This window comes from Littorina saxatilis, linkage group LG8 (assembly GCF_037325665.1).
Source record: "Littorina saxatilis isolate snail1 linkage group LG8, US_GU_Lsax_2.0, whole genome shotgun sequence".
Lineage (NCBI taxonomy): Eukaryota > Metazoa > Mollusca > Gastropoda > Littorinimorpha > Littorinidae > Littorina > Littorina saxatilis.
Window position 1 is genome coordinate 59,067,995 of NC_090252.1, and position 26,618 is coordinate 59,094,612.

The 26,618-nt window shown below is 42.0% G+C and overlaps 2 protein-coding genes across 3 annotated transcripts; both read left to right on the forward strand.

The window, feature by feature from the left end:
* The first annotated feature begins 2,508 nt into the window (after positions 1-2,508).
* On the forward strand, positions 2,509-18,865 carry LOC138972416 (uncharacterized). Its single transcript, XM_070345074.1, has 6 exons — positions 2,509-2,679; positions 4,793-5,089; positions 10,366-10,755; positions 12,844-13,227; positions 16,802-16,840; positions 18,404-18,865. The coding sequence occupies exons 1-6, from the start codon at positions 2,646-2,648 to the stop codon at positions 18,796-18,798; spliced, it is 1,539 nt and encodes a 512-aa protein (XP_070201175.1). The 5' UTR covers positions 2,509-2,645; the 3' UTR covers positions 18,799-18,865.
* A 3,048-nt stretch (positions 18,866-21,913) lies between these two features.
* LOC138972417 (uncharacterized) lies at positions 21,914-25,977 on the forward strand. Of its 2 annotated transcripts, none has more exons than XR_011457603.1 (3): positions 21,914-22,260; positions 22,995-23,180; positions 24,880-25,977. XR_011457603.1 is itself a non-coding variant. In XM_070345076.1 (3 exons), exons 1-3 carry the CDS (start codon positions 22,125-22,127, stop codon positions 25,215-25,217), a joined length of 528 nt encoding a protein of 175 aa, XP_070201177.1. In that variant the 5' UTR covers positions 21,917-22,124; the 3' UTR covers positions 25,218-25,977. The 2 variants fall into 2 exon arrangements, 1 of the variants encoding a protein (XP_070201177.1); XM_070345076.1 differs by having other exon boundaries at positions 21,917-22,260; positions 23,127-23,180.
* The last annotated feature ends 641 nt before the right edge of the window (positions 25,978-26,618 follow it).

Below are 26,618 nucleotides of genomic sequence, written 5' to 3' on the forward strand. Positions count from 1 at the left end.
CGCTCCTCCAGCCAATGCCCTTTCTTCACATGCTCGGCAGGTTTTTGGCAACAAGACTGTCCACGAGTCTCTTGGCTCTGAGCTTGACGACTCCAGTGGCTCTGAGTCAGAGACTAGTGAGGCAAGTTTAGAGTCTCAAGTATGAAATGTTGCCACATCAAGTCCTCGTGGTCAATTGCCATCAATGAAACAGTGGAAACATTTAAGCACCAACAACAGTCAAAACTCGTTCAATGAAAATCATTAACACACACACACACACACACACACACACACACACACACTACACACACACACACACACACACTTACACACATATGCACACACACACACACACACTTACACGCATATGCACACACACACACACACGTACACACATATGCACACACACACACACACATACACACACACACACACATACACACATATGCACACACACACACACACACACACACACACACATGTACACACACACACACACACATACACACACACATACACACACACACACAACACACACACACCCACGCACACAACACACACACACACAACACACACACACACAACACACATACATACACACACGCACACACATACACACACACACCACACACATACACACACCACACACACACACACACACACACACACACACACACACACACACACACACACACACACACACACACACACAGGCGTGCGTTAATTTCCATCACGGTAACGTAATTACCCCCTGTGACATGTTAGTGTGGTTCTCAGAACCAATGTCGGCAATGAGACCGCAGACGATGTTGTTTTTTCGAGTGTACGTCTGTGGCTTGGGCCATTGGCATTGAATGATAAGGAGAACCAGGGCCGGACCAAAATGAGTTGTAAGGGGGGGTTCCTTCTTTTTGGGGGGGGGGGCAAATCAGCGAAGTGGCGAAGGCACAAGTCCGGGGGCATGCTCCCCTGGAACAATTTTGAAAAACGGTTAAAATCTGTGCAATCTGGTGCATTCTGTGCCTTGTTTTGAGGGTTAAGAGCAGCATTGTTTTGGTGCTAAAACTAGTAAAAAAACAAACACTCAAAGCAAGGTACATGCTTTTTCCAGGGGTGGGGTTCCGGAACCCCTGGAACCCCCCCCCCCCCCCCCCCCCCGATTGGGTCCGGCCCTGAGAACAGAAATGGTCAGTTTTACAATCATTAACATAATCCACCTGGCTATATCTCATTCGTTTACTGATCAACTCCTTTTTTTGCACTAAATAGATGTTGATGGTTACATTGGTTTATCCAGACTTGGCTTGGAAGAGGGAAATCTGATGGTAGAGGCTTAAACACACGGCGAATAAACTGGCCTTGACACTGTTGACACTGGACAAAAAGAGAATGTAGAGAGTGCGGTAGTGCAACTGAAAAGCATGAATGAGCACTTGGATGACCCGACAGTAATTGTTTAGTTGAGTCGAAATGCCCCCCCCCCCCCCCCCCCCCGATCCACCCCTGACATCTACCTATGAGTTTTGTCAGCACTTCGTTGCATGTTTAAAGACATCTGATTCGTTCACCTTTTTAACGTGATTGCATTTATTCTCTGTCAGAGATTTGTGTTGTTGTATTAATTAGTATTCATGAGTCCATTGTCATTGCGTCGTTATAGCCTTGTTATGAATCTCTACATTATTTCGTGTTTCTGTTTGCTTGTTTCTCTGTGCAATGTAATCTTGTCATATTTTCTGTGAAGTAAACTGCCCTTGCTTTTGGGCCAATATATATACCTCTTGACTACTACTAATGTGTGTACGTAAGCATGTGTTTGCGTTTTTGCACGTGTGTGTGTGTGCGTGTGTGTGTGTGTGTGTGTGTGGATGTCAGGGGCGGATCAGTTGCTTTGTAAGGGGGGGGGTCACTTTGAATCGAAAGTGAATGTGATGGGCGCGAAGCGCCCGAATTTGCAAGGGGGGTCCGGGGGCATGCTCCCTCGGAAAAAAATTTGGCTCAAAGAAGCAAAATGGTCCCATCTGGTGCCATTTGAACTTATAGATGGTCATAGAATCAGCCTTCCAATTTTTTATTTTTTTTGCTGGAGGGGGGCGGGGGTGCACGTGCACCCTGTGCACCCCCCCCCCCCCCCCCCTCGTCCGCCCCTGCGTGTCTATCTGTGCATGCGTGATTTTGGTTCGGTGTGATTGTGTGTGCGCGTATGTGTGTATGGGTATGTGTGTGTGTGTATGTGTGTGTGCGTACGTGCGTGCGTGTGTGTGTGTGTGTGTGTGTGTGTGTGTATGTGTGACGGAGTGATTGGGTTTGTGTTACTGTTTGTCGATTTCTAACGGGATTCTTGAAGGCTTCGCCTCTTGTTTTTTAAAGGTTTTGTGCACCGTCAAACAAAAATGCGAATTCGTTGACCAAGACTTAGGGTCGTGTGAACCAATCCTTTATTGTTCTTTTTCATTACTGAAATGACGTCATTGTGATTGACATGCATGTGTGACGTCAAGTCAAGTAGTTCCTTCTGGAGAGCGATTTTGCACTGCCTGCCAGTACTGTCTGCCAGTACATTTTGTTTTTATGTCAATCTGCAACCCAGTTTTCAAATCAAAAGACAACAGATTGAACTACAGAGGACATGTGAGCAGATCAAGCTCAATGAAGAAAAAAAAATGCTATGTGCTGTCCTGTTTTGGGTCACAATCGGTGAGTTCTGCCTTTTGTTTACAAAACTGAGCAAGTCCACTGAAGCTCCTGATTAGCCTATATATAACAAAATTGACTTTTTCTGTTGGAGTTAATGATTCAAAAGTGACGAGCAAAACTGTATAGATGGCTGGACAAATAACATGTTCATTATAATCTGACGACTGGCCTTAGTTTTCTTGAGAATTTCGCGGTCTATCTTTGTTTTGTCACTTTTTCCACCGTCATTACGCTTGCAAACAATGTCTTCTTCACACCTCACACATAACTCCGAAGCCCCTGGCAACAATATCACGGCGTCGCTAGATCTTCCTGTCAATTGTTATCCGGATCAGTGGGCTTGGCATATTACGTAGAACACGTGCACAACTATCACTATTACTGTGATGTGTGTCATTTTCACATTCCAATGGTAGTTGTTTGGTTGTGTGTGGCCTCGGCATAAACGTAGAATCTGACAATAAAGTAGATTCGGGAATGTCCTTGACTGCTCCGCCTGGCGTCTGGCATTATGGGGTTACGTTAGTGCTAGGACTGGTTGGTCCGGTGTCAGAATAATGTGACTGGGTGAGACATGAAGCCTGTGCTGCAACTTCTGTCTTGTGTTTATGGTCGGCTGGGCTTTTAGCAAATAAACAAACAAACAAACAAACAAAATTGCCTTGACATTTCGCCACGGCTTTCTAAATGTGTTTACCCACACTGGAACTCGAGACGCGGGTGATGGTGTATGTGTGTGAGTGTGTGCGCGCACATGTGTGTGTGTGTGTATGTGTGTGTGTATGTGTGTGTGTGTGTGAGTGTGAGTATGTGTGTGTGTGTGTGTGTGTGTGTGTGTGTGTGTGTGTGTGTAGAGCGATTCCGAGAAAACTACTTGACCGATCTTTATAAAACTTCACCTTGAGAGTTCTGGGTATGATATCCACAAATGTTTATTTTGCTTTCGATAAATGTCTTTGATGTCGTCATATCCGGCTTTTAGTGAAAGTTGAGGCAGCACAGTCACGCCCTGTTTTAAAAAAAAATCAAATTGATTGACATGTTGTACAAACATTCTTCGACGAAGCCTGGACTCTGGGATTGCATTTCAACTCATAAGCTTAATACATAAATAATGAGTTTGGTCATTAAAAATATTAAAATCTAAATTAAAGTTATCTTATTCTGAGGCGCAATCGCTTATGCACTACGCTGGCTTGTCAAATCCTGTACGTTTTTTACGCTGCGAGGATTCGACGAAGCTATATGTTGTCTAGATGATAGTGCCACTGTAATTTTTGTTAATGCCGACTAAGACGACATCTTAAAGATCCTTGTCTACATTTGTATACATAAATCGGCATTTGACCATTGAAATACTAAGTCTATTCCCTACAAATATAAATAGATACACCCCCGTTCGATCAGGAAGGACGAAGCCAGGGTAGCCGATTGAAAATTCATGATAGTAATTCAGCGAAGTGGGAAATCCTTATTTGTCAAATGCCGATGGCAAAACACCTCTCGAATACCATGCATTTCGCGCGTTTAAAAAAAAATCGTGAACAGTGCTCCAATACCCAGTGCCAAACTGTTGCTGTGATTGTGTGGGTGTGGCTGTCAGCATAGTGACATGCATTTGATTGGTCGATATTGATAGTCAAAGCACATGCGCTTTGCACATGAAAATCAAAACATTGGAAGTGTTACTAACACTTCTCAAACATAATAACTATTTTTACATATATATTTTTTTCTATACATTTTCCCCCATGGTTCATTCATCATCTGACATAGCTTTTTAGCGAAATCTAACCACAAGATTGTTAGAAAAAAAAAGCAAAAATGTAGACGACCACCTTTAAAGGTTTTTCAAAGCAATGACACAAAATGAGGGGGTTATAATTTACAAAAATATGTATGTAACATGTTTCATAAAGACAATAGTATGTCTAGTCGTTTTCAAGGAAACACACGCCTTCTAGATTCGTTCTGAAACTGTCAGTAAAAATGTTTTGCCGCTTGTCTGGAGTCTTCAGACCCTGACACTCTCTGAAGTTCCACAGCTCTAGCTTTAAAACTGTCCCAAGCAGGAATAATTTCCCTTGACTTGAACCCCGCGTTGATCCCACAGTGTCGCCAGGCTCAACCCAAGTTGCCTCATTGCCAACCGTGACGGGGCCTGATGTCCTGGTGACCAACGGAACCAGTAAGCTACACTTAACATGCAATGTAGCGAATCCTTCATCAGTGAATCGCTTCGCGTGGTTCACCCCTCTCCCGAACACAGAACGCTGTGTGAAGAGCTCGGACGGCACACAATGCACGTTCACACCAACACTGGCGGACAACGAAAAGAAAGTTGTCTGCAGAGCGCTGGGCTCTAACGCTGTCACCTTAGCAGTGGCATCTTACACAGTGAACCTGAAATGTACGTATATATTACGACCAATCACAAATAGTGGACACATACTATACTTGACATAATGTGTTGACAAACAGAATGGCGATACATATAGCGTACGACGTTATCAATCCGGATACAGCGAATACTACATGGGTTGATGTGTCATATCAGATGTACATGTCTTATAATATTCAGTTATGACTAAATGTTTTAACATTGACTGGGAATCGAGGCGAGGGTGGTAGTTTCGTGTGTGTGTGTGTGTGTGTGTGTGTGTGTGTGTGTGTGTGTGTGTGTATGTTTGTGTGTGTATGTTTGTGTGTGTGTGTGTGTGTGTGTGTGTGTGTGTGTGTGTGTGTGTGTGTGTGTGTGTGTGTAGAACGATTCCGAGAAAACTGCTGGATCGATCTTCATGGAACTTCACATAAGAGTTCCTAGATAGGATATCCCCAGAGATTTGTTTTTATTTTTTTGATAATTGTCTGTGATGACGTTATAATTATACGCTTTTTGTGAAATTTGAGGCAGCATTGTCACGCCCACATTTTTTTTATCAAATGTTGATTAAGTAATCTTCGACGAAGCCCGGACTATGAGATTGCATTTCAGCGTCGAATTAAGATTAATAATTTATCAATGAGTTTGGTCATTACAAATCTCAAAATTCTAATTAAAATAAAACATTTAACAATCGATCCAAAACGATTCCATCTTATTCTTTATCGTTTCCTGATTAAAAAAACACACCATTTAGATAGGTTATATTTGAATTAAAAACAACCTAAAAACATTCTAAAGAATACATACAATTGTGCTTTCTTTTAAAGCTCTGTACGCAACTACGCTATACTGACTTGTCACTTTCTGCACGGGCTTTCCTGTGAAGCGCTGTGAGATACATCGCTATACTGGCGTGTTACTTTCCGCACGCTTATTTTGTGCAAAAGTGCAGCTCTTTCTCAGTTGGTGCATGGCCGCGGGGGACAAACCTATTTAGGTTTGGTGAAAATAAAGTAATGTAGCCCGTTTAGCAAATTGTAATCAAAATATTAATTTTAGTAATTGATGCAAACAATTATTTCATGTCAAAGGCACAGTAAGCCTCCCGTAAACCATCACATATACGGTCAGGTTTTTACACACAGTACAAACACCCTTTCATTTAAACACTCACCGATTGAGAACATCCTAGGTGCCCTCCGTAAAGAGCGAACAATTTTCAAAGAATGTATTTTTGCGTGGTTTATCTTACCCCTGAGCCATCGTGAACCCGTGTGATCCAGTTTCCTTTTTTCACAATTTAGTCGTCAGTTCGTCATTTGAATGCGACTCGATGTGAGCTTATCTACAATAGCACGTTTGTATGCACGAAAAAAACGGCTGTGGTTCACAAGAACTCTAGCAATGGCTTTTGACTGTTGAGAGGAACGGCGATATATGCATAAACGGTCGTCTGCTACGACCCTTGCGTGACCCTGCTTCCGGGCTTCTCTTTTTTCAAACTTTCACAACTTCGAATTGTACTGATCTTGTCTTGATGAAAAAAGAATTCTTTTGTAAGAATGTTTGTGTAACAAGCTGTCAATTTATCATTTAGATTTTAAAAGTTAGGTCAAGCGCAAAAACGCACCACGCTCCAAAAACATTCTGATAATCATCGATCCACGGCTATGGCCAGTTTACATCGATAGAATGAGACCCGAAGGGAAGTAACTCATTTTTGACCTGAGTTCAGGATGGGTCCAAAAAGTGTTCGAGACAATCTGCAAAATTAATTCTTTAAAAATTGCTAGCTCTTTACGTAGGGCACCTAGGATGTTCCCGTTTGGTGAGCGTTCAAATGGAAGGGTGTTTGTACTGTGTGTAAAAGCCTGACAGTATCTGTGATGGTTTACGGGAGGCTTACTGTCCGGGCGTGATTTATAACAGCCGTCCAGCACCAAAACGAGGCGCCATTGTTGTTAAGGAACAAATCCACGAAAATAAATTCTTTGAACATTTCTCACGCTCGACAGAAAACAGCCAGGATGTTCCCGTTCGGTGAGCGTTCAAATGGAAGTATGCTTGTACTGTTTGTAGACGCTCGGGGAGCTCTGTGGTGGTTTACGGGAGGCTTACTGTGCCTTTAAGTCTTTTTACATTTAGTCAAGTTATGACTAAATGTTTTAACATCGAGGGGGAATCGAGACGAGGGTCGTGGTGTATGTGTGTGTGTGTATGTGTGTGTGTGTGTGTATGTGTGTGTGTGTGTGCGTGCGTGTAGAGCGATTCAGACCAAACTACTGGACCGATCTTTATGAAATTTGACATGAAAGTTCCTGGGTACGATATCCCAATACCTTTTTTTCATTTTTTTGATAAATGTCTTTGATGACGTCATATCCGGCTTTTCGTGAAAGTTGAGGCGGCGCTGTCACGCCCTCATTTTTCAACCAAATTGGTTGAAATTTTGGTCAAGTATTGTTCGACAAAGCCCGGACTTCGGTAGTGCATTTCAGCGTGGTGGTTTTAAAATTAATTAATGACTTTGGTCATTAAAAATCTGAAAATTGTAAAAAAAATATTTCTTTTATAAAACGATCCAAATTTACGTTCATCTTATTTTCCATCATTTGCTGATTCCAAAAACATATAAATATGTTATATTTGGATTAAAAACAAGCTCTGAAAATTAAATATATAAAAATTATTATCAAAATTAAATTGTCGAAATCAATTTAAAAACACTTTCATCTTATTCCTTGTCGGTTCCTGATTCCAAAAACATATAGATATGATATGTTTGGATTAGAAACACGCTCAGAAAGTTAAAACAAAGAGAGGTACAGAAAAGCGTGCTATCGTTCTCAGCGCAACTACTACCCCGCTCTTCTTGTCAATTTCACTGCCTTTGCCGTGAGCGGTGGACTGACGATGTTACGAGTATACGGTCTTGCTGCGTTGCATTGCGTTTAGTTTCATTCTGTGAGTTCGACAGCTACTTGACTTGTTGTATTTTCGCCTTACGCGACTTGTTACATTTACTCAAGTTTTGACTAAATGTTTTAACGTAGAGGGGGAATCGAGGCGAGGGTCGTGGTGTATGTGTGTGTGTGTGTGTGTGTGTGTGTGTGTGTGTGTGTGTGTGTGTGTGTATGTGTGTGTGTGTCTGTGTGTGTGTGTCTGTGTGTGTCTGTGTGTGCGTGTGTGTGTGTAGAGCGATTCAGACTAAACTACTGGACCGATCTTTATGAAATTTTACATGAGAGTTCCTGGAAATGATATCCCCGGATGCTTTTTTCTTTTTTTTCGATATAATATCTTTCATGACGTCATATCCGGCTTTTTGTAAAAGTTGAGGCGGCACTGTCACACCCTCATTTTTCAATCAAATTGATGGACATTTTGGCCAAGCAATCTTCGACGAAGGCCGGACTTCGGTATTGCATTTCAGCTTGGTGGCCTAAAAATTATCTGAAAATTGTAAAAAAAAATATATTTTTTTATAAAACGATCTAAATTTACGTTCATCTTTTTTTTCATTATTTCCTGATTCCAAAAACATATAAATATGTTATATTTGGATTAAAAACAAACTCTTAAAATTAAAAATATAACAATTATTATCAAAATTAAATTTTCGAAATCAATTTAAAAACACTTTCATTCTATTCCTTGTCGGTTCCTGATTCCAAAAACATATAGATATGATATGTGTGGATTAAAAACACGCTCAGAAAGTTAAAACGATGAGAGGTATGTACAGTAAAGCGTGCTATGAAGCACAACGCAACCGCTACCGCGCCAAACAGGCTCGTCACTTTCACTGCCTTTTGCACTCGCGGCGGACTACGTTCAGTTTCATTCTGTGAGTTCCACAGCTTGACTTAATGTAGTAATTTCGCCTTACGCGACTTGTTTATTACATTTAGTCAAGTTTTGACTAAATTTTTTAACGTAGAGGGGGGAATCGAGACGAGGGTGTGGTGTATGTTTGTGTGTGTGTGTGTGTCTGTCTGTCTGTGCGTGTGTGTGTAAAGCGATTCAGACCAAACTTAGTCTACTGGACCGATCTTTATGAAATTTGACATGAGAGTTCCTGTGAATGATATCCCCGGATGTTTTTTTCTTGTTTTCGATAAATATCTTTGATGACGTCATATCCGGCTTTTTTTAAAGTTGAGGCGGCACTCAGTCTGTCACACCCTCATTTTCCAATCAAATTGATTGAAAGTTTGGCCAAGCAATCTTCGACGAAGGCCGGACTTTGGTATTGCATTTCAGCTTGGTGACTTAACAAATAAATTAATGATTTTGGTCATTAAAAATCTGAAAATTGTAAAAAAAAAAAAAAAATTCTAAAACGATCCAAATTTACGTGCATCTTATTCGTCATCATTTTCTGATTCCAAAAACATATAAATGTGCTATATTTGGATTAAAAACAAGCTTTGAAAATTAAAAATATAAAAATTATGATTAAAATTAAATGTTCGAAATCCTTTTAAAAACACTTTTATCTTATTCCTTGTCGGTTCCTGATTCCAAAAACATATAGACATGATATGTTTGGATTAAAAACACGCTCAGAAAGTTAAAACGAAGAGAGGTACAGAAAAGCGTGCTATCCTTCTCAGCGCAACTACTACCCCGCTCTTCTTGTCAATTTCACTGCCTTTGCCACGAGCGGTGGACTGACGATGCTATGAGTATACGGTCTTGCTGAAAAAATTGCATTGCGTTCAGTTTCATTCTGTGAGTTCGACAGCTTGAGTAAATGTATTTTCGCCTTACGCGACTTGTTTCCGGATTCCCAAAACATACATATATATGTAATTAAAAACAAGCGTTTTATTTGATAAAATTAAACAATAGAGTAAAGCGCTCTTTCTTGTCAAGCACGATCGCTAGTGCGTTATGCAGGCTTGTCAATGTGTGTACGTGTTTAATGCCGCGGGTAATCGACGAAGCTATCTTGTCTAGGGGAAACACATATGTAGTGTGTTCAATTTTATTCTGAGAGTTCGATTGACTTAGAGGAGTAATGTCGCTTTTAACGAATGGGTTGTACTGTTTAGCTGGTTGCGGGTGCTCGTGCACCCTGTGCACCCCTTAACAAACACACACCCCAGGGTTATGAAAATACTTTGGAAATAAGACTGATTCTTTATTTTGCTTGAAAGAAAACGTCCTAGGTTGGTGACATCACAATCTCTTGCCTTTCACGATGACGTCATTTGTGTCTGACTTATCATTGTGAATTAAATTTTTCTTAGAATGGATTTATCTAAGTTATATCAATATATGTTGTTGGTTTGCAGATAATGCACGAGGGCAGATTGGAGGAAGTCTGCATTGCACTGACAGGTGGATTGAAGGGACACTGGTCACACTGGAGTTCCGGCTCAACATTTCATTATTCCAGCACGTGTGTACAGACACAGATAACAGTCCCTTCTTCGTCAATACAAAGTCCTTGGTAGGAAAGTGTGTAGCGGATAACGCCACAAACACCTGTGGTTCTTTCGCCCCCGGCACGCTAGGCTGCGGGTGTGCAGGACGCCATCAGGGAAACTACGTGGTGCAGTACAACTTCATTGCACTCCCTGACTTCAATGGAACTTGGAGCGCGGGCATCATCTGCAAGGACGCATCGCGTGTGCAACAGCTCAACTTCACTGCAATCAATTGTGACGACAAACAAGTAGCACGTAAGCAGTCTTCTATATTTTGGATTTGTCTTTCTCTACAATAGTGTTGAATGTATGTGGGCAGGGTTTTGGGACATTAGTGTCGTCGCATTGTTGTGTTATTTCTCTTTGCAAACAAAAGGTTACTAATTAATGAAGTGAATGTGCTGGTAACGTTTTACTGTTGGAATATCAGTCAGTCATCATAGCAGATCTAATTCTAAACAAGTCGCGTACTTAAGGCGAAAATACATTTCGTCAAGTAGCTGTCGAACTCACAAAAACATAAAGATATGATATGTTTGGATTAAAAACACACTCAGAAAGTTAAAACAAAGAGAGGTACAGAAAAGCGTGCTATCCTTCTTAGCGCAACTACTACTCCGCTCTTCTTGTCAATTTTACTGCCATTGCCATGAGCGGTGGACTGACGATGCTATGAGTATACGGTCTTGCTGAAAAATGGCATTGCGTTCAGTTTCATTCTGTGAGTTCGACAGCTACTTGACTAAATGTTGTATTTTCGCCTTACGCGACTTGTTACATTTAGTCAAGTTTTGACTAAATGTTTTAACGTAGAGGGGGAATCGAGACGAGGGTCGTGGTGTATGTGTGTCTGTGTGTGTGTGTGTAGAGCGATTCAGACTAAACTACTGGACCGATCTTTATGAAATTTGACATGAGAGTTCCTGGGTATGATATCCTCACACGTTGTTTTCATTTTTTGGATAAATGTCTTTGATGACGTCATATCCGGCTTTTCGTGAAAGTTGAGGCGGCACTGTCACGCCCTCATTTTTCAACCAAATTGGTTGAAATTTTGGTCAAGTAATCTTCGACGAAGCCCGGACTTCGGTATTGCATTTCAGCTTGGTGGCTTAAAAATTAATTAATGACTTTGGTCATTAAAAATCTGAAAATTGTAAAAAAAAATATTTTTTATAAAACGATCCAAATGTACGTTCATCTTATTCTCCATCATTTGCCGATTCCAAAAACATATAAATATGTTATATTTGGATTAACAACAAGCTCTGAAAATTAAATATATAAACATTATTATAAAAAAAATGTTTTCGAAATCAATTTAAAAACACTTTCATCTTATTCCTTGTCGGTTCCTGATTCCAAAAAACATATAGATATGATATGTTTGGATTAAAAACACGCTCAGAAAGTTAAAACGAAGAGAGGTACAGAAAAGCGTGCTATCCTTCTCAGCGCAACGAATACCCCGCTCTTCTTGTCAATTCCACTGGCACTGCCTTTGCCACGGGCGGTGGAGTGACGATGCTACGAGTATACGGTCTTGCTGCGTTGCGTTGCGTTCAGTTTCATTCTGTGAGTTCGACAGCTACTTGACTAAATGTTGTATTTTCGCCTTACGCGACTTGTTTCATTAGTCTGATTACCTTCGTCAACTGTTGCGGTTCACAGCGGGGTCATGTTCATTTTTTGTAAATGAGTTGTTATGGTGTGTTTTTAAACAAGAGCATCTGACTTGTGTATGCTTGTCGGTGTTTACGATTTACTGGCATATCAAACGTTGGTAACGGTCACATCATGTATATATATGTTAGCTAAACAAGATATATGTATATCCCACTTAAAATATCAGAAATCGGCGTAGATATGTCTGAATGCCGGGGTTAAAACGGCCATACATGTCAAACCTACTATTGCTTTTACTCCAACACAGCCTAATGTGTTTCTTGATGCTTACTGCGTTTCGCAATTCACGCACATTTACTGGTAGGAATTTTTTAAATATCCATAGTGAATCGAGTACATAATTACTAAATATACAAGACGCATAATCATGCACTAGAATCGTAAAGAAAGGGACAGTTACTTTTACAGGTATGGGTCAGAAGTATTGACAAATTATAGAAACAAGGCGTGATGTTCCCGTATGTTAGAGGGTGTGTTGTTGTTGTTGTTTTTGTTGTTGTTGGTGTTGTTGTTGGTGTTGTTGTTGGTGTTGTTGTTGTTGTTGTTGGTGTTTTTATTGTTGTTGTTGTTGTCGTTGTCGAGATGGCAGTGTTAAGTAGCTGTCAGAGTAACATTGCATTGCCATTATAACGTCACATTTCTTGCTTTTCTGTTCAGTCCCAGATTTCCGTACCTTGTGCCCGAGTCAAGGATTCACAGAGGGAGCCTTCTCAACCATCCAGTGCACAATGAACACAGATCCATTCAACCGTTTATGCAATTCTGTGGGCTTTTACTTTGTGTCAACACCTGGGGTCAGAGTGCAATGGTGCTGGAGCGATTATGCAAACTGTTCTTTATCTGGCTTAGCGCGACCACCCTGCAATGGGTGCAGCTGTCAGTGTGTGAAGAGAAGTGGGAGCACCTTCACCTACAACTTGACATTTACAGCGGAACTGAGCCACAACAACGGTTCTTTCCTGTGTGATACAACGTGTGCAGCAGCACCAGGAAGACCACTACCATCCTTTAATCACTCGGCCTGTGATAGGATTGCCGTAGGTGAGTGAGCCAGACTGAGGTACGCTAAGCAAAAGTGCTGGGTGCCACCAAAACGGGAGAGAACAAACTGCAGGTTCTGATTGTTAGAAATCACAACCAAACCTCTGTTTTAGCCAACCCAACACTGCGGGTGGCTCCCGTTTGGATGGTAGTTGTTTCGTACACCTCGGCTCTGGGTCGACGTGTTTGAGAAAGTTACCAACCGGGTGGGAGCCAGCTGGGGTGGATTGGTTGAAGTTGAGATTTGTTGTCATTTCACCGAATCAGACCCCGCAGCTTGTTTTCACCCGGTTGGGTGGCACCCGCTTTTGCTTGGTACCCCTCAGTCCTCTCCCGCAATGTTGCCAGCGTTTGGTGGAGGAGCAAGCATACACACAGACAGACACCTAAATCCTGATTAACTGTCAGAGAGACGATGACAATTATGTATTAAATGATGATAAAGTAATAAGCGTGGGTATGCTTGTTTGCATCTGGCCCTCGCACTAAAGAAGCACCTATCTACTAAATAAAAACAATGAAACTTACAGATTATTTTATATAGCTATTCTGATGGACACGTGGGGGAATTCGGGGGCTGTGATTGGATGGTCTCTTCCGATCATCAAAGCATAATGCTACGGAAGTCGGACATTTTTGCCAAAATCCAAAAGCATATTGACAATAACAAAGACGCATGGTTCCGGTTTACCCATCTGTACCACACGATGTTTCAATCGTCAACAGCACACACTGACAACTTAAAATTCTTCTCGGGAATGTTTTTCAGCTTTACAAATGTCGATAGCATACCCCTTTCTCCTAACTTCCTGATGAAACAGGATTAAACCAATTATTTTCTGTTCCTAAACACCACAAAATGCAAATGCCAGTTGACGGAGAGACTTATAGCTAAATAATAATTGATTGAAAATATTGTACATTTTCGAAGATTGTCCATGTTAAACGAAAGAATGATATTACTATTATTTATAACCCATTCTGTTTACGTTTAAACTGTTCAGCTTCACTCACAGTATCATACTCGTAGCGAGTCATATTGTAACTGAGGTTCAAAAAGACGAAAAAAACAAGAGAAGAAAGAAACAAAGAAAAAGATGAAAAAAAAAAAAAAAAAAAAAAATCTGTACCACACGATGTTTCAATCGTCAACAGCACACACTGACAACTTAAAATTCTTCTCGGGAATGTTTTTCAGCTTTACAAATGTCGATAGCATACCCCTTTCTCCTAACTTCCTGATGAAACAGGATTAAACCAATTATTTTCTGTTCCTAAACACTACAAAATGCCCAAAGCCGAAAGATGTAGTACAAACAGGGGAATAAAACGGAACAGCCGTTTTTGTGTGCTTATGTGAGCTAAGTTGCCGACTGACACAAACTTTCGCATTCGGCTTTTCTTATCTCGTAACTCCACACTAAATACCCCAATTCCCCTCTGAAGTATGGATTCAACCCATGGCATGGCACTACCATTCATGTAGTCGTTTATAACTGAGGTTGAACAATTCGCTTCATGACGAGACAAGTATAAATGCCATTCACCAAACTGAAAACGTCCCTGCCGTCTGTTCGCGTTGTACGGATTAGCTGTTCTCTTTTCCTCCCCTTGTTGCATCCCAGTTCTTCAGTTGTTTCTAGTTTTCCGTTGATGTTGTGTTTTGGTTTTCTTCATTAGTAGTCTTGTTCAAAATTAAAAAAAACTCAAACTTCTTTTTGTTGTATACGAATGAACTAATAAAAAACTGTTTAACAGCTGTGTTGTCAAATCGAGTTTTTTTCCAAAGTCAGTGTGCCGGCTGCGCAAAACTAATGCGCATAAGAAACGGCGTCTACTATCAAAACCTGAGATCAACGCATCGACGCAAAAACTGTCATTTTGTAAGTTTGGAACAACAAATCAAGGTCAGAACAGCTATATAATCGCTATTGTATTTTCAGCGTAGCAATAGGGTCCGATATTTAGACTCGAACAAGTATAATGCGACTCGTCTTCGACTCGTCGGCATTACACTTGTCTCGTCTAAAAATAGGACCCCATTGCTACGCTGAAAACACAATAGCTGTTAATGATTACTAAGTTATCGGAAGTAAATACATGAATAAGCGTATATTACTACATGCATGAGGGCGGGGATGTAGCTCAGTCGGTAGCGCGCTGGATTTGTATCCAGTTGGCCGCTGTCAGCGTGAGTTCGTCCCCACGTTCGGCGAGAGATTTATTTCTCACGAAAATACCCAGCATACTTCCTCCGAAAACGGCGTATGGCTGCCTAAATGGCGGGGTAAAAACGGTCATACACGTAAAATTCCATTCGTGCAAAAAACACGAGTGTACGTGGGAGTGTCAGCCCACGAACGCAGAAGAAGACTACATGCACTGGAAGGGCATTTCCGCAGCAAACGTGTTCCTCATTACGAAGTTCTTAAAACTGGGCGTAAAATGATAAACTTCGTAATCAACAGAAGTTCAAACTTAGAAAATATATGTGTTTACCACAACAACGCACACTGGGCAAAATGATCATGATTTTGTCATCAATGAGACACTAATTCATAACATGAGCGAGTATATTGGTCTTGTAGTGTCATCTACAAATAAGTCACACACATGTTGAATATGCAGGAGTAGGTCATTAACATACAGAGCAGAGGTCATAATTAAACAAAATAATGTGTTCCGAATTTCAGAGGGGTCTGAAACAATTAACAAACAAGCAAAAATGAAGCACGCAATACAAACTCAGCTTATTCCCTGATACGTCACTTAGCTAGATTCGGGCCCACTTGACTGCCTTAGGACGGGTATACCCGTCATGCGCTTGTGCAGCCGCAGCGCCTTAAGACGGGTTTACCCGTCTTCACCGTTCCGGGATTTTCCAGAAGTGCGATGTCACTGCTGACACAAAAATAGCAGCCAATGGCTTGGTAGGATACCTCATTCTCATGAATAAACATAAATGGTGATGCGGTTTTGCGTCTGAAGGCTATTTTCGGCCTTGGCGACAGGATAGGGGAGAGAAATCTCGACTCGTCAAAATGGCTAACGGTGACAGTCGACTGGGCCCTCGTAGGGAAAAACAGCCGGACTGACGCTACAGGTGGTGCACATGATTATGAATACTGACAGGAGAAGGGGGAGATCTTCTTTCGGACGATTCGTTGGAAACAGGTAGATGATAGTGATTATAATCCTTTCTTGGAGCGAGCAAAACAGCCACCTGTGTTTGATCCACAGGCACCGGAAGATGCGCCGGACTGATTTGTCAAAAGTTCATATTTAAACATCATTATAAGCCAAACTAATTATTATTTCCATGATTAGACACTAAAAACAGATTCTTGGTTCAATTTCCCTTAAAAATAACATAGGTTTTACTTCCCTACCTACTGCCAGTTTGGAACTAGAATTTTTTGTGAATTATTACACCCCGAACTCCAATATTCCCTGGCAGTCAGGAATGCACATACGCAAGTTTTGATTGGCAGCGAAAGGGTTAAGTGATATGATGTATAAACATTCACTGCCATCGTGTCTGTTTCATAAACCTGTGACCACGTATCTTCACCAGCAACGACTACTACCACCACAACCACAACTACCACCGCAGGTAAATATGCAGCTAACCATACTTATTTTACAATCAATTTTAGCTTCGTATATCTTGTTTGTGATGTTGCTCAATTAATTGTTGGCTCGTATTATTCATTCAATGGACAGTGTATAAGACTCACAAAGATTGTTTTGGACGAAGGTACTTGATCATATCAGAACAAAACACATCAATATTTTACTTACTACCACATACAAATGTGACATCAGGACAAACATAAAACATTAACAGACACTGCTGGCGGTGAATCAGTAAGTGTTCGTAGTGTGGTACTCAGGCTAGAAAGGAAACAACAGAGAAAGTAAAGACCACATCAGTCATGAACTTCTTAGCTTAAATGTCCTCTTCATGAACTTCTTAGCTTAACTTTACTTGTCAGAAACATACAGACCAGGGTGGGCTATAATGATGTTTGCTCTACAAGCACGTCTCCTGACTCTTTAGCTGACAACATTGTCTTTTCACAAAACGTCGGAGCATCACAAACCGAATAATTCACTTATATGTACAACTCTTGAAAGGAAATGTACAGCTATTTTCACGATCTACAACCACCTGTTCTTTAACATTCTTGTTCATAGGAAACAACGCGTCACATTGCTCACACACAATGCACCACATCAGATCCAATCGGTAATAACGATTTAATTTCCTTGACAAACAATGTCTTTGTTGTTTCACAACGAACCCGAGACAGAGTTACCACAATCCATGTCCTCCAGAGGAACACTGCATCTGTCGCAAATCAACCATGTTCAATGCTTGCCTGCTTTAAAACTTTGCTGATGTCTTGGTTTTGATTGCATCGGTCAACATTAAATCAATCAATTTCAAACCTTGTCCGATTTAACATTCACCGAATTACGCTTTGGACTACACAGTCCGGAAGATGTGGGTCGTGTACGACCCATACTTTCTAAAGAAGGATTCAACGTAAAAGTTTATCGGTCGTACACGACCCATGCCATCCGAATAGGAATAGACGTTTAGCCGCCTCTTTGTAGGGTATGGGTCGTACACGACCCACGCCATCCGAATAGGAATAAACGTTTTGCCGCCTCTTTGCAGAGTATGGGTCGTACACGACCCACGCCATCCGAATAGAAATAAATGGTTTGCCGCCTCTTTGCAAGGTAGGGGTCGTACACGACCCACGCCATCCGAATAGGAATAAATGTTTTGCCGCCTCTTTGCAGAGTATGGGTCGTACACGACCCACGCCATCTGGATTGTGTAGTTCAAATTACGTCATCGTTTATTTCGTTGTTTACAAAGATAATCTATTTTTTTTAAAGTCGGGCAATGAGATGCTCGTATGATGATTGAAGATCACAGGAAGTCTCAATCAAAAACTCCAAATAGTTTCACAGATAAAGAGGATTGTGTGAGGCTCTGGGTCATCCACGACCCACAAAGCACGGTGAAGGTTAAAGCGTTATTTATGCCTTGTGTTCGGTTGGTTGCATAGGTTAAAATTAAATCAATCATGTTCAAACATTGCCTGCTTTAAAACTTAATTTATGTCATGGGTTTGATGACCCCCTGCACACTGTGTTTCAGGACTCGTGGTTGAGGACGATAGCATTCAGCCTGGGAGAACGCCTGACGACGACAGCCCAACGCCTGGGAATAAGCCTGACGATAACAGCAAAAAGACTGGGCGCACAACAACCGGTGCATCGACCCCGCTTGTCATCGGTCTGAGTGTGCCAGCAGTTATATGCGCCGTCATGGCAGCATTTGGATTTGGCCTCTTCTGGAAACGTAGATCAGAAGGTCAACACAACGCACCTCCAGCAAACGCTCCTCCAGCCAATTCCCCTTCTTCACATGCCCGGCAGGTTTTTGGCGACAAGACTGTCCACGAGTCTCTTGACTGTGAGCTTGACGACTCCAGTGACGCTGAGTCAGAGACCAGTGAAGACCTAGTGGCAGGTTTGGAGTCTCAAGAATGAAATGTTGCCACATCAAGTCCTCGTGGTCAATTGCCATCAATGAAACAGTGGAAACATTTAAGCAAACAAAACACCAACAACAGTCAAAACTCGTTCAATAAAAAATCATTAACACACACCCACACACACACACACACAGGCGCGCGTTAATTTCCATCACGTAACTTAATTACCCCCTGTGACATGTTAGTGTGGTTCTCAGAACCAGTGTCGGCAATGAGACCGCAGACGAAATCTCGCACTTAGATGTTTGTGAAGCGTGAGACATGGAATTTTCCGAGTGTACTTGAACCATTGAATGACAAGGAGAACAGAAATGGTCAGTCTTCTGATTGCCTTCACAGTCATTGACATAATCCACCTGGCTATATCTCATTCGTTTTAAACTGATCAACTCCTTTTTTTCTCACTAAAATGATGTTGATGGTTACATTGGTTTATCCAGACTTGGCTTGGAAGAGGGAAATATGATGGTAGAGGCTTAAACACACGGCGAATAAACTGGCCTTGACACGGAAAAAAAGGGACATAACCGAACTGTCATTTAACAGAATAAAATTGTTACCAGTCAAACTTGAAACGGTCTGTTTTGGTTTTAAGAACTGAGAGACTTTAAACAAAAAGGTAAAAATCCTTTACTCAGCTTGAACTGTCATGATATAGTAGATTCAACTTCTGTCTGCATTCCTCAGCTAGATACAAATATAAACGGAGGGGACCTAACGCTGGTAGGCTTTAAGAGTCGGATGCCATTGCAAGACTGGTGACTTTGGGTACAACAATTCATAACAAGAGGCGAAGCCTTCAAGGCTCACGTAAGAAATAGACAAACAGTAACACAAACTCAATCACTCCGTCACACACACACACACACACACACACACACACACACACACACACACACACACACACACACACACACACACACACACACACACACACACACACACACACACACACACACAGTAAGCATAGGTGACACTTTGCAAGAACGCGAGACACTAGATCTGGATCTGTCTGTCTGCATGTAGCCTACTTACAGGGACACGACTGCCAACTAGTCTCGGCCCGCTCAAAATAATAATGACCGAAACTTTCAGTACTTCCTTCGCGTGACGTCTAACCCTCTTACGTCATAATGTGACGTCAATGTAATGTGACGTCTTCAAGAGTTTCTACCACAGACATACACACGCACGCACGCACATACGCACGCACAGACAGACAAAGTTACGATCGCATAGGCTACACTTACGTGAGCCAAAAATGAGCAATGAAAAATGAAACCAAAACGAAACAAATCAGAATAATAACGCTTGAAGGGCCTGAAGTTGAAAGAGAGAGAGAGAGAGAGAGAGTCTCGGCCCGCTCAAGATAACAATGACCGAGACTATCAGTAATTCCTTCGCGTGACGTCTATCCCTCTTACGCCTTAATGTGACGTCTTCAAATGACGAAATGTTAAAGTTTCTACCACAGACATACACACGCACACACACACACACACACACACACGCACGCACGCACAGACAGACAAAGTTACGAACGCATTGGCTACACTTCGTGAGCCAAAAAGGTACCGTCTTCATTAGTGTGACCAGCTTGGTCTCAGATAAAGCACACACTGGGTCCGTCTAACTCTGGTTTTAGTATCGCAGTCAATACAAATCAGTTACATTTGCTCCTTAATGTCCTTGAAACGAATAACCAAGTATGTGGAAGGGGAGCGAACAACCAACCACCAACCAACAGCAAGACCAGTGGGTTACGTGCCTTACACGCTCAGTATCAAGGCCAGTTTGGCTTGGAGTGATATAGACTAGTGTGTTACGTGCCTTACTCGCTCAGTATCAAGGCCAGTTTAGCAGGTATTTGAGTGATATAGACTAGTGTGTTACGTGCCTTACTCGCTCAGTATCAAGGCCAGTTTAGCAGGTATATGAGGGGAGACTTCTGAGAGCGCGGGGTATATTGCAAATGAAAAGAATGAATGAAAACTGAGATGACCCGACAGTAATTGCTTAGTTGAGTCGAAATGCCCCCCCCCCCCCCTCCGGTCGACCCCTGACATCTACCTGTGAGTGTCGTGAGCAATTCGTTACAGGCTAAAGACATCCGATTCGTTCACCTTTTTAACATGATTGCATTTATTCTATGTCAGTTTATTCATTTTTTCGTTATAATTATTGAGAGATTTGTGTTGTGATTAACTAGTATTGCCGAGTTCATTGTTATTGCGTCCTCATATCTTGGTATGTATCTCCAAATTATTTAATGTTTCTGTTTGCTTGTTTCTCTGTGCAATGTAATCTTGTAATATTTTCTTTGAAGTAAACTGCCCTTGTTTTTTTGGCCAATCTATATACCTCTCGACTACTACTAATGTGTTTACGTAAGCAAGTGTTTGCGTTTTCCGCGCGCGCGCGCGCGTGTGTGTGTGTGTGTGTGTGTGTGTGTGTGTGTGTGTGTGTGGGTGTGCGTGTGTGTGTGTGTGTGTCGATGTGCATGTCTCTGTCTGTCTCTAATTTTGATTGGGTGTGAGTGTGTGTTTGTGTGTGCGCGTGCGCGTATGTGTGCATACGTGCGTGTGTGTGTGTGTGTGTGTGTGTGTGTGTGTGTGTGCGTGTGTGTGTATATATGTGTTTGTGTGTGTGTGTGTGTTAGCGTGTGTGTGAATGCGTGTATCTGTCTGTGTATATGTGTGAGTTTGTGTGTGTCTGTGTGCGCGCGCGAGTTTGTGTGTGTGTGTGTGTGTGTGTGTGTGTGTGTGTGTGTGTGTCTGTCTGTCTGTCTGTCTGTCTGTATATATTCGTATACGTATTTCCTTCTCGCTTTGCATAACCTTGCGTGTTAGAAATGTGGAATAAAGGCGAGAGGTTCTTCACACACATACACACACACACACACACACACACACACACACTCACACACACACACACACACACACACACACACACACACACACACACACATCTCACCCCCCCCCCACCCCCCGAACCTCCTACGCGAACTCGCTGCCTTGACAACACAAAATACCTTGTCGCAAACAATCAATCAATCAAGCAAGCAAGCATTACAAGTCAGCCATTAAAACCAGCACATCATATTCCTGTACAAAACCTCTGACTGAAGGTTTTGTGTCAAAGTCAAACACAAAATTGCATATGTTGACCAAGACTTAGAGACGTATAGGGTCATGTGAACCGATCCTTTTTTGTTATTTTCCATTTCTGAAATGACCTCATTGTGATTGACATACATGTGTGACGTTACGTCAAACAATCGATTCTGGAAAGCGATGTTGCACTGCCTGCCAGTACAATGTGATGTGTGTGTCATTCTGCAACCTGGTGTGCAGATCAAAAGACACAACAAGATTGAACTGCAGGGGACATCTAAGCAGAAGACGTTCGATGGAGAAAGAAACATTGCCATGTGCTGTCCTGATTTTGTTCACAATCGGTAAGTTCTGCCTTTTGTTTACAAAACTGAGCAAGTCCACCGAAGCTCCTTCCGATTATCTAAAACAACATCGACTTTTTCTGTTGGAGTTAATGTCTCAAAAGCAACGATCATCTTAATCAGACGGTAGAGATGGCTGGACAGTTGTTGCGGCCCTATGCTCCACAGGGAGCCTTCAGGAATAAGTAAAGTAAGTCAAGAGATGGCTGGACAACTAACATGTTCATAATAATCTGACAATTAGCTTTCGTTTTGTTGGGAATTATCATGCTTGCAAAAAACGACTTCTTCACACTTCACACATCACTCGGACCCTGGCCCTGGCGACAATAACAAGGCGTCACTCGATCTCACCCTGTCAATAGCTGTTATCCAGATCAGTGGATTGCCAAATACGAGGAACACGTGCACAAATATCACTGTTACTGTGTTGTGTGTCATTATATTTAAGTTTTGACTAAATGTTTTAACGTAGAGGGGGGAATCGAGACGAGGGTCGTGGTGTATGTGTGTGTGTATGTGCGTGTATGTGTGTAGAGCGATTCAGAGTAAACTCAATAAATAAATCATGTGTTCAGAATTTCAGTCATTTCAGAGGGATCTTAAACAATTAACAAACAAGCAAAAATGAAACAGGCAATACAAACTCAGCTTATTCCCTGATGCATGACTTAGCTAGACTCGGGCTCAAGTTATAATTATTTTCATTTTAATTTTCATTTTCATTACTTTAGTGTCCCATCGCTGGGAAATTCGGGTCGCTTCCTCCCAGTGGAAAGCTAGCAGCAACGGAGTCGCGCTACCCAGGTGTACATTCACTGCCATCTTGTCTGTTTCATGAACCTGTGACCACGTATCTTCACCAGCAACGACTACTACCACCACAACCACCACAACCACAACCACAACTACCACCGCAGGTAAATATAACCAAATAATTATGCAGCTAACCATACTTATTTTACAATCAATGTTAGCTTCGTATATCTTGTTTGTGATGTTGCTCAATTAATTGTTGGCTCGTATTATTCATTCAATGGACAGTGTAAAGACTCACAACGATTTTCTTGGACGAAGGTACTTGATCATATCAGAAAAAAAACATCAATATTTTACTTACTACCACATACACATCTGACATCAGGAAAAAAACATAACACATTAACAGACACTGCTGACGGTGAATCAGTCATTGTTCGTACTGTGGTAATCATTCCTGAAAGGAATTACACAAGAGAAAGTAAAAAACAACATCAATCCTGAACTTCTTAGCTTAAATGTCCTCTTCGTGAACTTCTTTGCTTAGGCCCAAAAAAAAATAGGTCTGTTTACGGTAACCCGACCGACCGTATTTTTTTCGCGCGACCCTAGACTTTTTTTTGGCATTTGGGGGAAAAAAAAAATCTGTTGGTTTTTTTTGCAAAATAACGTAAAAATATGTTTTTTTGGGAAAACAAACAACCGACCTACCGACCCTATTTTTTGGGCCTATGTTACCGTAAACAGACCTATTTCTTTTTGGCCTTAACTTTCCTTGTCAGAAACCTGCAGACCAGGGTTGACTGTAAAGATGTTTGCTCTACGTCTCCTGACTCTTTAGCTGACAACAATGTCTTTTCACAAAAAGTCGGAACATCGCAAACCGAACAATTCACTTATATCTACAACCACCCGTTCTTTCGCGTTCTTGTTCATAAGAAACCAAGGCGTCCGCCCTCAAACACATCGCTCACATACAATGCACCACATCTGATCCAATCTGTAATTTCCTTGACAAACACAGTCTTCGTCATTCCACAACGAACCCGAGACAGAGTTACCACAGTTGAACTGATTATGATCAATCCATGTCATAAAAAGAAACTTTGCATCTGTCACAAGTCAATTACGCTTTAAAACTTTGCTTGTGCCATAGGTTTAACGAACCCCTGCCTATTGTGGTGTGCCTTGTGGCTCCACTAGTGTGAAACTTTGAAGTCGTTGTGTGGGTTTTCCGACATCGACAACACGTTGTTCTTTGTGGCTCCACTAGTGTGAAACTTTGAAGTCGTTGTGTGGGTTTTCAGACATCGACAACACGTTGTTCTTTGTGGCTCCACTAGTGTGTAAACTCGATGTCGTTGTGTGGGTTTTCAGACATCGACAACACGTTGTTCATTGTAGCTCCACTAGTGTGTAAACTCGATGTCGTTGTGTGGGTTTTCAGACATCGACAACAAGTTGTTCTTTGTAGCTCCACTAGTGTGTAAACTCGATGTCGTTGTGTGGGTTTTCAGACATCGACAACACTTTGTTCTTTGTAGCTCCACTAGTGTGTAAACTCGATGTCGTTGTGTGGGTTTTCAGACATCGACAACACTTTGTTCTTTGTAGCTCCACTAGTGTGTAAACTCAATGTCGTTGTGTGGGTTTTCCGACATTGACAACACGTTGTTCTTTGTAGCTCCACTAGTGTGTAAACTCGATGTCGTTGTGTGGGTTTTCAGACATCGACAACATGTTGTGCCGTGTGGCTCCACACGTGAAAACGTTTGATGTCGTTGTGTGGGTTTTCCGACATTGACAACACGTTGTGGCTCCACTAGTGTGTAACTTTGACGTCGTTGTGTGGGTTTTCAGACAACAGCACAGAGCCTATGGGTGAGCCTGAAGACAACAGCACAGCGCCCGGTTTCACTTCATCGAACGCGCTGGGCATGGCTCTGGGTGTGGCAGGAGCTGTATGTGTCGTCATGGCAGTAGTTGGATTTTGCTGGTCCGAGAAACGTAAAGAAGAAGGTCAACACAACGCCCCTCCTCCACACGCTCTGCAGGTTTCTGGCGGCGCTGGGACATCTACAGACAAGACTGCCCACGACTCCCTTGACTCTGAGGTTGGCGACTCCAGTGCCGCATATTCAGAGGCCAGTCAAGGCACAGAAGTCAGTTGTTGGGCATCAGATTCGTCTGCAGTATAAAAGGTTGCCACATCAAGTCCTCGTTTTCCACTGCCATCAATGAAACAATGGAAACAATGTTAAGCCAAACAATACATCAACAGTCAAAACTCGTTCAATTAACATTATTCAAACACACACACACACACACACACACACACACACACCACACACACACACACACACACACACACACACACACACACACACACACACACACGAATCACTAGCCAAAGGCGAGTACACCATTTCTTGGACTTTCAGGGCTGTTAGGTCTCTCAGTCTATACACTTGCGCCCAACTGTGTCAAATCTATCCGCTACAAAATAGACACGAATAGCCAAATATGTTGAAATAAGGGTCACACAAAACACCAAGCAACCAATGGACTAGTGGGTACGTGCCTCAATAATCGCTTAGCAACAGGCGGTCTTTGTGCAGTCCACTGCTGTCTCTGAAGCCCGTTGCGTGTCACTAATTGCACAAACATAATTATTCCCTTCAACACAGGCAGAGTTGTATTCTCTGCAAACTGAACAATGTTTCACAGGCATTTCGTGCAACTACGACTCAGTGTTGGTAATGAGTGCTGACACACGTGTGTTTTTTTTTTCTCACATGTTATTCAATTGTTACCGAAAAGATTGTTAAAGTGTGAGTCTACAGAGGGCAGTCAACTTAGCATAAACTCTATCTAAACGAGACAAATTTGCAGTGATAGGGTAAAAGGATGGTTAGATGCTATGCGGGAGGGATTGGTAGCAGAGAAAGGTCGGGTAAAAAAGAGGGGTTGGGAAGGGTGGGGATAAGGAGGGGGGAGGGGAGGGCAGGGGAGGATGCTAAGAAAGTGTGCTTAGTGCATTTGGAAAGAATGACCCGACAGTCAGTATTTATTCTTTAGCTGCATTGCAGTGCAAGTCTAAATTTCTTATATCACCCCACCCCCCTCACCCCCCTCCCTCTCGTTCCACCCCTGGCATCCACCTATGCCGTTGTTAGCAGTTCGTTGCATCCTGAAGAATGTCTTTGGCATACAACCAACTGCGATCTGACTCGTGTACCTTTTTGACTCACATGCGAAGCAAAAGTGAGTCTATGTACTCACCCGAGTCGTCCGTCCGTCCGTCCGGCCGTCCGGCCGTCCGGAAAACTTTAACGTTGGATATTTCTTGGACACTATTCAGTCTATCAGTACCAAATTTGGCAAGATGGTGTATGATGACAAGGCCCCAAAAAACATACATAGCATCTTGACCTTGCTTCAAGGTCAAGGTCGCAGGGGCCATAAATGTTGTCTAAAAAACAGCTATTTTTCACATTTTTCTCATTTTCTCTGAAGTTTTTGAGATTTAATACCTCACCTATATATGATATATAGGGCAAAGTAAGCCCCATCTTTTGATACCAGTTTGGTTTACCTTG

What these genes read in the sequence shown, in the direction of transcription:
- LOC138972416 (XM_070345074.1), top strand. Translation starts at nt 2,646, where the DNA reads ATGCTATGTGCTGTCCTGTTTTGGGTCACAATCG. An exon ending in TGACGACAAACAAGTAGCAC is followed by an intron (nt 10,756 to 12,843) that starts GTAAGCAGTCTT and finishes TTTTCTGTTCAG; the next exon opens with TCCCAGATTTCCGTACCTTG. An exon ending in AACCACAACTACCACCGCAG is followed by an intron (nt 16,841 to 18,403) that starts GTAAATATGCAG and finishes ACTGTGTTTCAG; the next exon opens with GACTCGTGGTTGAGGACGAT.
- LOC138972417 (XM_070345076.1), top strand. Translation starts at nt 22,125, where the DNA reads ATGTGTGTGTCATTCTGCAACCTGGTGTGCAGATCAAAAGACACAACA. An exon ending in CCTGATTTTGTTCACAATCG is followed by an intron (nt 22,261 to 23,126) that starts GTAAGTTCTGCC and finishes TATCTTCACCAG; the next exon opens with CAACGACTACTACCACCACA. An exon ending in AACCACAACTACCACCGCAG is followed by an intron (nt 23,181 to 24,879) that starts GTAAATATAACC and finishes GTGGGTTTTCAG; the next exon opens with ACAACAGCACAGAGCCTATG.